This window comes from Schistocerca serialis, chromosome 1 (assembly GCF_023864345.2).
Source record: "Schistocerca serialis cubense isolate TAMUIC-IGC-003099 chromosome 1, iqSchSeri2.2, whole genome shotgun sequence".
Lineage (NCBI taxonomy): Eukaryota > Metazoa > Arthropoda > Insecta > Orthoptera > Acrididae > Schistocerca > Schistocerca serialis.
Window position 1 is genome coordinate 342537952 of NC_064638.1, and position 13258 is coordinate 342551209.

Consider the following 13258-nt stretch of genomic DNA (forward strand, 5'->3'; position numbering starts at 1 on the left):
TGTTAAGACAGCATGAGAAGCATGTCATCTCAAGAATCAAGAATTTTATTCACCATAGATCATTTTACAATGATATTGGTTTCGTCATATAAGATGTACTAGTACATACAGAATAATAAAATAAACTTCTGTCAATACATTATAGAATACATTTGAAGCATGGCAGTGTACCAAATTACAAAGGATAGCTTTTAAAAGTTAACGCAACAAGCTATCTTATAATCTAATATAATATGGTGTATTATTGTTTATAGTATAAACTGTTTAATTACACATGATTAACCACAGCACAAAATAATATGTTTAACTACAGACAACTTTTAAATGCTTATATTCTCCTCAGGCATCTCAAATAATTCTTTAATGTCATAGAATGGATGATCTGACAGCCAGCTGTACCAGTTAATTTTAAAAGAATTTGTATCCATAGACTGAACATGAACTGGCAGTTTATTGAACATTTTGAGTGGGTTAACTTTGTGGGAATTTCCTGTTCTCGCTAATCTGTGGTGCGGTATGTCTAAATTACCGTTAGCCTTGGTGTTGTGTTTGTGTATTTCCCTTCTGGCAATAAATTCTGAAATATTAGTTTTAATATAGAGTACAGACACATAGATGTATAGATTTATAATTGTAAGTATTCTGAGTCTGGAAAAAAGAGGACGACAGTGCTCTCTATGACCTCTTTTACATATTATACGTATGACTTTTTTTTGTAATTTCAATACGTTTTTCATGTGAGGGGACTGCCCCCATATAATCAGACCATATGAAATATGTGACTGGAATAGCCCAAAGTATGTCACCCTGAGGTACTCCAAGCTCACTACCTCCCTTAGTTTCAAGAGAAGGTATGCCACCTGAGATATTTTTTCACATACATGATTGACATGTTCCTCCCAATATAGTTTTGAGTCAATGTGAATACCTAAGAGTTTTACCGACTTATTGCCTACTTCATTTGATGTTCCCATTAGAAGTTGTTGTGTTTTGTCAGGGTTGCATAAGAGCTTATTGGCTGCAAACCAGTCCAGGGCCTTATCTAGTGTTTCTCTTGTTAGGTTATTCAGATCTGAAATGTTCTGATGTGTGGTAAGTAGTGTTGTATCGTCAGCATAGCACACAACAGGGTGAGCTATATTTTTAGGTAAATCATTAATAGCGACAATGAAGAAAAAGGGTCCAAGGATAGACCCTTGTGGTACACCTGTGCTGATTTCCACCCCACCATTCTTTCACTGTTTTCTACATATCATGTCTTCCACAACATACCCTTGGGGAATGAACATATTTACTTGTTCTTGTGTTAACCAGTGCTCAGATACACATATAACATCTACATGCTCAGTGTTACATAAATGTTCTAAGTCTAAAATTTTATATCTAATGCAACATATGTTAACTTGTAGAAAAGTAAGTAGTTTGTCTCTGTCTGTATTCCTCTGAGAGCAATTTGACTTTATATTTGAAGTTGTAGGTTCCATTAATGTCTTTAATCTTGATGCACTGTGATCATCTGTGTTATGATAGTCACATACCTGTTCATCCACTTGATGACTCACTTTGTTAACTGCTTTTGTCTGTGAAACCCGTGCTGATCCAACCAAATATTCTGGTCCCTCGGTTGTGGTTTCTTTTTTCAGGTTGACTGCCGTACTCCACTCCCTTGAGCTTGATTTGCTGTTCTTCTTTTTGCAAGTAGGTCTCTCTTCTTATATGGTGCCTTCTTTCCTGCCACCTCATTTGCTGCTTCTTCAAACTTTTTCACTGTCCTCTTGGGTAAGTTTATTGCTTGAGTAATTGACCTCTCCACACAGAGTTCACTTTTAAGGATTCTGTTGTTATTTGTGCTGGAGTTGTGTCAGTAACAATTCTCACTGATTCTTTATCTGAGACTTCAGTATCCTTGCATTCAAGTTCTATTGCTGTTTTGTACATTTTCCTGTTTGTTTCCACTGATTCACAAATCCTTGTGGCAATTAGTTCTTTACCAGTTGCATTAAGGTGTTGCCCATGTGCTGTATAAAGCTCCTTGTTACTAGGAGTATCAATAAAACAAGTGTTATGGAAGCCTTTCACTATTTTTTTTAGTTTTCTGTTTGCAGATTGAATTTCTTGGTTTACACAAGACCATTCAGGCAGGTCATGTCTATGTGGTACACCAACTACAATAACTACAATCACCTTTGTATTTGTATTTTGTAATGCTGACAAGGCTTTATGTAGTGAACAAATTGCCAACTTGGTTTCATTCTTTGCTACATCATTATCCCCTGCCCAGATAACTGGAAAATTTTCACTTGTCAACTTATGGAAGTCATTGCATTTTTTTAGTATTACACTAGTGGGGGCACCTGGTATCACTTTCCCTTCAACATCATATTTATTTGAAGCTATGTTTAAAATGTTTCTTGCACAGTCTCTGCCATGGCTATCTGAGGCAATGAATATTTTGGGTCTCCTATTCACTGACTGACTCTCAGGAGCAAAGGTTTGCATTTTCATTGCTGCATCCATATATTGGTTTCCTTTTTGAACTGCATTCTGTGTTGTGGTATGCACACTGTGTTGTGAATCGTGATTTATGTTGGGTGCATCAAATCTGTAGTTTTTGCACATTTCTATCTCGCCTGATTCTCGCTTCTGTAGTTCGTTTGTTAGCAAACATATAATTGTTTTCGAATACTTAAGTTCCTTTCTTACTATTCTGAGTTCATTCTGTAACTTTTCGCACACACACGTTTTTAATGGGTCTGTTTTGATTTCGTCCATATTGTCACCGTCAGTACGAAAACAATCACTGCATTTCCAGCTTTTCACTCTATTCGTTGAATTTACACATGAGTAATGGAATTTCCTGTTACATGTATCTTGTTCAGAGACAGCATAATGGAGGCCTTGCAGACAGGGCACAGCTACCTTTCTTAACACTGCTGCTGTCAAAATTACTAGTAATGTAAAGCAAATGTGATCACTGTGTACCTAACAGCAACCTATACCATGACACCAGGCACTGGGCCTGTATGACAATGACAAATCAATCTGGCCATGTCCATTCTCCCCAGATTTTCCACACACTGATATGTCCATCATGATACTTCTAAGCAGAATCATGACTTGTGTGAAAAAATAAGTGGTGTCCCTGCTGTGCTTGATGTTACACTACTAATGGCACACCTCTCTCTGCTATTGCTTCAAGGTAAGCCATAACACTGGTCACAAAACACTACAGACATGGTCACACTGCATGTTGATACTTGTCTTTCTACAAGGAACGCCTTTTCCTGACACAAGATGTGTGATATGGTAGCAGCGTGAACAATGGGATGAGAAATTCTCCCTTATGCAAGACACCTTTTTTCTTGTTTTGTTTCACCAATACATGTTCCAGCACTTTTGTGCTATCTTCAGTGGCTTTAATTTTTATTTTTAACTTACATGATGCTATTGTCCATTCATTTTGGTAGCTATTCTGCTACACAATTGTCATAGTTTTGAAACTGTGGTGCATTCTCCTGTGTTGTAGGCAAAGTAAATAGGCTTAATTCATGACCTATGGTCGCTTGGCACTGCACTTTTTCAATTTCTCAAAACATAGGCAGCAAAAACTCTGCCTCTGTTTTGAGAAATCGAAAAAGTGCAGTGCCAAGTGACAAAAGGTCATGAAGTAAGCCTATTTACTTTGCCAACAACACAGGAGAATGCAACACAATTTCAAAACACAGTTTCAATAGCCAGCTGTATACTCACAAAAGGTAACAAAATGCTAGCTTATACACAGTGATTTTGCTAAATGGGGAGAAAGTGCATGAAACAGTCCCTGAGAGGATAAGGAGCAACAAAAGGTCATAGGACACATGGCCAGAAATGTGGATGTCTTTGGTAGAGGGTATTTGTTAATTCATCATGCCTGTACAATACAATGCAGTATGTGACATACTGTGGTGAGACCACCATTAGACAGTGTCTCTGAAGCAGCCATTATGGGTCTCTAAGTTTGTGTCAACATGACGCAGCAGCAACTGCTGTATGAGGGAAGTATGAAAAGTTCATGGAATCACCACTAGATGTCAGTGCTAGAACAATGCGGTTCGTACTTAATAACAGGTCATCCTTCATGAGTAAACACATGGGGTATCAGTGCTCTGGGTAGAGATATGTCACGTGGACATCTCTATTGCTGTTCCAGTGCAGTGATTTGTGAAGATGGAAAAAACTGAGATGCAAGCAGTGATTAAGTACTTCGTAAACAAACATGCAGCATGAAAGCAAAGGAAATTCATGTCAATTTTCAGAACACACTAGAGGACTCTGCTCCTCTATATTCAACTGCTGGCAAGTGGACAACAAGTTTAAATTTGAGCAGAACAGCTTAGATGATGATCCACATAGTAGTTAGCCAAGATGTGTCACTACTCCACAAATTATTGAAAAAGTGCATAAAATTGTCATGGAAAATCACTGACTGAAAGTGCAAAAATTTCTGAAGCTGTAGGGATGTTATCTGAATGCATATACCACACTTTATAAGTACAACTGGATATAAGAAAATTATCTACTATGAGGTGCTGAAAAGTAATCCCCCCAATTTTTTTATGTGAAAACTCTTAATAAACTTTATTAATATTCTACATCTTTATCTTCATATCTACATATCATGATCACCCTGGATATGAACAGATTTCTTCCAGTCAGATCCCAGTTTGTTCACACTGTAACTGCAGAATGTTTGACTTTGTGGATGGGGCCACAACTTTGCCTCTGTTTGCACCACTTCATCACTATCAAAGCGAAGCCCTCAAAGGTGTCGGTTTTAGAAATAGATGAAAATCAGATGGGCTCCAGTTGGGACTGTATAGTGGATGATCAGAAACAAAACAGTAGTCAAAACAATGGAAGCACATTCATTCACTATCACCATAGAAAATAAAAGGCAATACAATTGGCCTGAAAAATCATAGTGTCATTTTCTTGGATGCAAACAGGGTTCTGCTGATAGATTATGTTCTCATTGGCCGGACAATTACAGGAAAATACTATGTTAACTTCCTGGATCAACTACAGAAAAAGACATGTGAAAAAAGGCCATATTTGGCAAGGAAGAAAGTCATAAGACAACATGTGCCCACACACAAGTGTCATTGCCATGGGAAAAATATATGGACTAGGATATGAACTGTTGCCACAACCAGCTTATTCACCTTATTTGGCTCCATCAGACTTCCACTTTGTACTAAAGCTCCAAATTTTCCTCAGTGGCTGGAGAGTCTCTTCAAACAAAGAACCAACAACTGAAGTTGACAGTACTTTGCAGGCCTGGAGAAATCTAACTTTTGAGATGGGACCAAGACATAAGAACATCACTGGACCAATTGCATTAGCTTATAGGGAAACAATGTTGAAAAATAAAGAAGTTCCACTGAGGTAAGTTGTTTTCTTCTGTTCCATTTTGAAAACTTCTAAAACATTGGTATAGTGCCTGCATGTCCTGCACACATGCCTCCATCTACCATGGGAGAAAGGGTCACTCACAGGAAGTGCAGATATGCCTTGCCTGGCATGACTGGCCCATGAGACAGTTTCCATAATCCTTGCCCACACATTCAGGCTGAACTGGTGCTGGCGGCTTGGTTACACCATACCACTTGGGATTGTCTGTGGCCCACATGTGGGTGTTGTGGAGGCTGACAATACTACCACTTGTAAAGGTAGCCTCACCTGTGAACAAGATGCATGACAGAGACCCCAGCATCATGGTGGATTGTACACCAAACCAGCAACAAAACCCTCATGACAGTTGTCATGGAGAATGTTTCACATGGTCATCTGGCTGGTGGGCCACCTGCTTGGTGCTAATACCAGGATCACTTTGTACAGTGTTCAACATCTATTCTCCCAAGCCTATGTAAATACTGGGTGCACCCACATTTCACAGTTTCCCATTCTTGTAAAGAAGCTGGTCCTACCACATGAAATGATGAAACACTATTCAAAACCGTTTATGGTGTGGTTGCTGTCAGCAGGAATACTTTTCCTGACCAGTCATGCTGCTCCCTGCCTACTGCCATTTACGTGTCCCTATGTAAAGACCACATTGATTTGTTCCTGGTTGATGTACTAGGCCATTGTCTCTATGTGCCACACTATATGACACATGCCCACACCAGACTGAGTCAGCAACAGGAGTGAAGTTGATGTCCCTAGCACTGATGTGTAAGTGTGCCACCGCCACAGGCAATATTAATGGTCTCACTAATGTTGTAGCGTGGAGTTAAAGCACTAGTGCGGACAACATTCCAACTTGTATGGAATGTTCTCATGGGGGCTTTCAAGCACTGAAACCTACACTTCCAAAGATATTTTATCTCCAACTTCAAATGGCTGTACCTGCCTTGGGATGCATTTCCAGCCATATATCCATATGTCCATGTGACATTGTTGTTCCTTACCTTCTCAGGAGCCATTTCCTGCAGTTTATTATCATTTTGCAGAATAACCCTCTATAGAAAGATTAGTTACACAAACAAACAGGGGTAAAGTTCAGATGATAAAAGACTACTTACGGATTATACTAAAATGTCACTAAGGATTCCAGACACCAGCAATTTTAATATTAATAATAGGCAAAATCTTCTGAGCACCAATCTGTATCTTTTGTTTAATCCATTACTGACAATGCTAGTCAGTTAATGATCATATTAACAATATACAGTGTGATATGGAATGCATCAGTTGAGCAAAAAGTTGTACACACTACCAAAAGGAAAAGGTTATCTTTCTCCAGAATGGTTATAGTGAGAGAGGGAGAGATCAGAAGCATATTGTGCTATCAACTAACCATGAATTGGGTGAGCAATGAAAATAATGAGGGGGCACCAAAGTTCATGGCATTTTTATCATATGCAGGTAGCATGTGCAACATGAGTGGGTATATTCTGTGAAAACATGATGTGAAGTATATTTTCGACCAACTGCTAAGATTAGGATATGTAAAGGATGGTCTTGGTTTATCTGAGGCAAGTTTGCATCATATTTCTAGCAGTTGTGGTGTGTTATATATTGACCTAACCATCAGTATGAGGAGGATCGGTGTAATGGGCATAAGTGACACACATGCTAATAACATCCTAGAAAATCAGCTATTTCTGAACATTGCCTTAGAATTGCCAGTGCAATATAACTTAGAGATTCTGGCATGCAGTTCCAGCTATTGGGATAATTTATTAAGTAAACAACTGAGATTAAATTAGCAAGTGAGCTTATAAACAGAAATGGAAATTTTTGCATAATTTATGCTCGGAGTCCACTCTCTCCCTTGTCACACAAAAGATGAACAGAGTTATTGCTCATCTGTTGGTAATTAATATTCACTGTCAGTAACTTTTGATTGGCATTGGTCTTTGGTTGTGTGGTGGCTCAAGTGTGTGTGTGTGTGTGTGTGTGTGTGTGTGTGTGTGTGTGTGTGTGTGTGTGCGCGTGTGTATGAAGTTTCCAGCATTGTGTGTAGTTAAAGCCTAAAACTTTTTATCTCACTTATTATTTGCTGTTTTTACACAATGGTAACTGGAGGAGGGATACTTTATCAATGTAAAATAAATGAATAATACTTAAATCAATTAATAATATTGACAAAAATATCTCATATCATTTGTACGGAGTGCAGCCATGTATAGAAGTGAAACATGGATGATAAACAGTTTGGACAAGAAGAGAGTGGAAGCTTTCAAAATGTGGTGCTACAGAAGAATGCTGAAGATTAGATAGGTAGATCACATAATCAATGAGGAGGTATTGAATAGGATTGGGGAGAAGAGGAGTTTGTGGCACAAATTGACAAAAAGAAGGGACCGGTTGGTAGGACCTGTTCTGAGGCATCAAGGGATCACAAATTTAGCATTGGAGGGCAGCGTGGAGGGTAAAAATCGTAGAGGGAGACCAAGAGATGAATACACTAAGCAGATTCAGAAGGATGTAGGTTGCAGTAAGTACTGGGAAATGAAGAAACTTGCACAGGATAGAGTAGCATGGAGAGCTGCATCAAACCAGTCTCAGGACTGAAGACAGTAATAACAACAAACATCTCATATTATTTTGTCTGTTCATATTTATTTACTCAGGTCAACAACAAAATTTGTATCATGCACATGCCTCCATATTTAAATAACAAGGCATACCCTTAACACAAAGTATAAAACAATAATGGCTCTATCAATGGACATTGTGGAATTCTCATTGTAATTTCTTCCAAGGCAAATGGTATGGTATATTTATGTCTATTACTCAACATAAGTAACTTCCCATTTGTAGGAACTAAATTGAGCATCTCTTCAACAATGTATTCAACAATAAAGTAACTTCTTTAAACAAAACATTTGTATAACCAGAAAATTATTGAATTCACACAGGGACAGATGGGTTGACCAATACTTTCTTCAGGAAGTACATGTCTGAGTAGAGACAACAGACACATAAAAATAGACAACAATGCTTACAGCTGAACATTCTGTTTATGCAGATTCCCCCAACATCTCTCACTGATAATATCAAATTTGTGGTTGTGTCATATATTGTGTATTTCAAATGTTAATGAGGACTACGAAAAATATAATGCATATTATATCATCATCTGCTTTCTATAAATTTTAGTAGTAGTATCTTTACTCAGAAAATAATTGCTCCTGATTCAGTATATATCCCAATGATTAAAAGTTTAATACTGGAACCTTTGTAAGCCTGTGAGTTTTCAAAAAATGTATTTAACAAGAAATCAATGACTGAGCTAGAGTTGTGCATCCTACAAATTTTGTTAACTACATATCATTTAGAAAATTGTTTTCCCTTAATTGTAGTTCTAAGTACACAACATCTTTTGGTAATTCTCATTCAGTGAAAGGTTCATCATATGTTTCAGGGCATGAAGGAGAAAGGATAGGGTTGGTCAAGTTGATCAGGAAGTTGATCTTCAAGTTGTCTTTTATACATTTTATAGGTAGCCAGATAAAAAGAGGATGCTGAAGCTGTTGCAACATGGGTCATGAAGGGTTCAGTAAGAACCATCATATCTACAGAAATAACACCATTAAGGAGCAGTCCCAGAATAGTTGTTGATCTTTCATGAACCAGTAGATTATGAAGCTTGGACCACACCTGGGATGATCTACATCTACATCTACATCTACATTTATACTCCGCAAGCCACCCAACGGTGTGTAGTGGAGGGCACTTTACATGCCACTGTCATTACCTCCCTTTCCTGTTCCAGTCGCGTATGGTTCGCGACTGCCGGAAAGCCTCCGTGCACGCTCGAATCTCTCTAATTTTACATTCGTGATCTCCTCGGGGGGTATAAGTAGGGAGAAGCAATATATTCGATACCTCATCCAGAAATGCACCCTCTCAAAACCTGGACAGCAAGCTACACCGCGATGCAGAGCGCCTCTCTTGCAGAGTCTGCCACTTGAGTTTGCTAAACATCTCCATAACACTATCACGCTTACCAAATAACCCTGTGACGAAACGCACCGCTCTTCTTTGGATCTTCTCTATGATGATGCATACATTCCCAAGGAGGAAACATAGCATTCTCAGCATTCCTTCCTACTACATGTAATCAGGTACCAAGCTTTTGCACAGAGCCAATTAAAAGTGATGAGGGTGGTCAGTGAAACATGTCACTTGAGATATTCCAGAACTCAGTAATGTCCTGAATGTCTGTTGCAATATCTTTGGTCCACTATTATCCTGGCTGCAAGTAAAGGAGGCTTGTAGAAAGGGGACTAGCAGTTCTAGAGGTGTGGTGTCCACAGTGGAGATGTGTCCAACACTGTCACTTATTGTTACTGATTCAGTGCAACAGACAGGGGATGAAAGTGGCAGTGGATATGTACAACATCCAGTGATCACTGCCACAAAGGTCATTATCTAGCAATCCTGTAGCAAAGCCATGAGATTCGGGAAAGTGACTGTAATGTTGATAATCAAAAATGTGCAGTTGAGAGCAATTCTTCTTCTTCTTCTTGGGCACCATCATTGAGGAGGCACAGGTCCAAATTGGAAAGAAGTTTGTTAACCAGGAGGCCCCTACCAGGCGATGTGGTATTCTCCTACAGTGGTGGTGTACATTGAAATCTATTAGCAGGAGAAAAGGGGAGGATGGTGGGAGAGTTATCAGATTAAGGCAGCCTTCTCAAGGTTTATAAGTGCCCCACCTGGGAATAACACAAATGGTGATCACTGGGGTGATTCAACTCACACTGTTATTGTTTCCATTGTGATGTGGAGAGGACTCCACTCACTGATGATATCTGTGCAAATTAGTATACAGACCCCTCCACATGCCCTCTTGGAGCCAGTATAGTTCTGACAGCAGTCACAGTAACCTCAAAAAGTTGGAGAATTCTCATAAGTGAAATATGTTTATTGGAGAGCAAAACATGTCGCAGAATGGGAAGACATCAGTTGTTGCAATTCTTGTATGTGACAGCAATATCTATTGCAGTTGCATTGAATTATGTCCTTAATGTTGTCCACATTTGGCATGAAGGGGACAAGGAGGCAGGCCACACACCAGGGGTCACTGTTTGTCACTGGTGGGGATGGAACAACATCAACCAACATAAGTTCTGTGCCCAATGGTGTGGAGTCAATAGGGTAGCCTTCTCCCAAGATTTCATCTTATTTCTTTAACTACTTTAGAAGGTTGGGATCCTTGTGAGGGCTTTCCACTACTTCTCAGCATATGTGGAAAGGTAATTATTCAGGTGTCAATAATGTGTTCTCTCAAAAAGCTACTACCATACAAGTACCTGATTCTCTACACATAGACTGACTATTGTGCTGTGTATTGGGCAATATTCCCAACATGGAATCCACTTCTGTAATACATTTTGAAAATACAGAGGTCACACTCTGATGTGGACACCATACATGAGTTGACTAAAAAAAAGTGGTGTAAAATAAACAAAGTGAGAAAAAACTGATGTCTTACAAAGAGACCAGTTTGCCAACAGGGAACCTGTCCTACAGGTCACGTCTGAGAAAAGGTATAGTTAGAGAGTAAGACTGCACCACAGAAAAGAAAGAAGGGCCTCATGCTCATTGCCCATGTACCCACAAAGACATGTAAGCCCTCTGGGATGGTTTATGTCATACATACTTCTAAGGTTGTATACTGTATTAAATGTAACTCTTTTTATACCATATGGTCATTATGTGAACATAATGTAAAATATGTAGAATGCCTGGATAGATGTAGGAGAGGCCTCATGGCCCTAAATTTGTGAGGATAAATAAACTGATTAGTAAAATAAAATCTCTCCCTTTGTCATGTGGCGGCTCTGCTGCTGGATGCGAGACTTTCTTACATGATGCCACTTAGGTGACTTGCATATCAGTAGTGATGTAACAATGATGAGGACAACACAACACCCAGTCCCCAACAGAGAAAAACTCTGACCTGACTGGGAATCGATCCCAGGCCTATTCTCTTAGCAATCTGCTGTACTAAGCCTGCAGCTATCCAGGTAGACCTCATAGAATAAAATAATGTGCTAATAAATGACCACAGAGACTGAATTGTAGGTATAGCATGTAACAGACTTCATTTAATTTGTAGGATTCTGAGAAAGTGGTGTGTACACTATAAAAAAGAGGAAAAAGAGTTTTGTATGAGGGAGAGAAATATGATTTATAGTTGATAAATAATTTTTAGTGCTTATTGCTTACGTGCAACATAAAACAAGCATTCTGCAGATGTTCCACCAGTCATGTAAGGAACATCATTATATACACCCTGAGACAGAAGCTCTGTTGGTTCTGCTGTTAGGAACGCTCCGTCATGCTGTGGTTCAACACTGGGCACAAACACCATTTGAAAGATACCCATGATATCCTGTTTGGAAACAGTAATTCATTCTTAAATTTCATATTTTCATAATTTAAAATGATGATAAATGGTTAATTAAGGAAATTAATTTATAGACTCTTGCTATATGCAGAATTCTGCATGACCACAAACATTATTTTGATAGTTCCTTAACCATGGTCTCTCTGAGCGCAATTTATTGTATATGATTAATTTTAATGAGCGGGAATTGTGACTGAGTAATCCAGTATACTAATCAATGTCACTTAAGCTAGAGAAAGAAAGCAGAAACTTACCTCCATAGGCAGAGCAGCATATGGATTTGAGACAAGTTGGTAAGCATCCACAGTTAACAAGAATTGTACTATGTCTGTAGTGTTGTTTGCACCGGAATAACCAAAACTTTGGGCTAGTCGATATGCTCTGTCTCTTGTGTTTCTAGCAAATGCCCAAGGGTTGAGTGCAGCCCCACTTTCAGCTATTGCTTTGTGAAACAAACCTGGTAATAAATGTTAGATGTGTTCACAAGTAAGTAGACTTTTCTCATATTTTACATATATCTCTGCACACCATTAATATTACCAGGAAGCTTTACAACAACAGATAATTGTGGATGGATAATTTAGTTACAGGTGCTAAGGACATGTGAATACATTTATCCACTATTTGATACCTTTTGCTAATGGTGAAAGCACAAGGTAATGGACAGAAGCACCTCCAGCACTTTGTCCAAAAATGGTGACACTATTAGGATCTCCTCCAAACAAAGCAATGTTCTGTTGTACCCATCGTAAAGCTTGCACTTGATCCTTCATTCCCATGTTGCCTGGTACTACAAGATCTTCTGTACTCAAGAAACCTGCAACATATGAAGAAACAGGTGGTAGTATTTTAGCAAGATATGAACACTTCACATATAAGCCCTTTTTTCTAGTTCAAAGATCACATAATATCTCCACAGCCCTGGCATACTACATTTTATGTAAAATAATGTTTAGTATTTACACTCAAAAATATGAGTTTTTTAAGCAACAAGAAGGCATAGTAACAGTTGCCTGTTATGTCATGGTGTCAAATGTGGCAGGTCTACACACTCAGGAAAATATTTGCTGATCAGTATACTGTTTCCACAAAGAATGGAAAACTTCATTGTATGTTGTTTGTTTCTCCATCAGATGGCCTGAGTAGCTTTTTCCTCCTCCTGCTCATTCTTTCCTGTACCTAATGTTATATCCTCACTTCTTTTGTCCCATATGTTAAAAAGTTAGAGCTATATTATTTTTCTGTGTTTGTTTCTATCAAGTTATCTAAGTCCTACAGCAATCCATAATTAGACAGATAAGGCAATTTTTATGAATTCCTATTCATGAATTTAATTTATAATCTGAATTTACA

The 13258-nt window shown here is 38.6% G+C and overlaps 1 protein-coding gene across 1 annotated transcript in view; it reads right to left on the reverse strand.

Moving 5' to 3' along the window:
- LOC126457386 (esterase FE4-like) overlaps positions 1–13258 on the reverse strand; it is a 105999-nt gene that overhangs the window by 61091 nt on the left and 31650 nt on the right. The window contains exons 4-6 of the mRNA XM_050093649.1: positions 12537–12722; positions 12160–12362; positions 11725–11890 (exon numbers count right to left, since the gene is read on the reverse strand). Of these exons, the coding sequence (XP_049949606.1) occupies positions 11725–11890; positions 12160–12362; positions 12537–12722 (555 nt within the window). The remainder of the gene's footprint in view (positions 1–11724; positions 11891–12159; positions 12363–12536; positions 12723–13258) is intronic.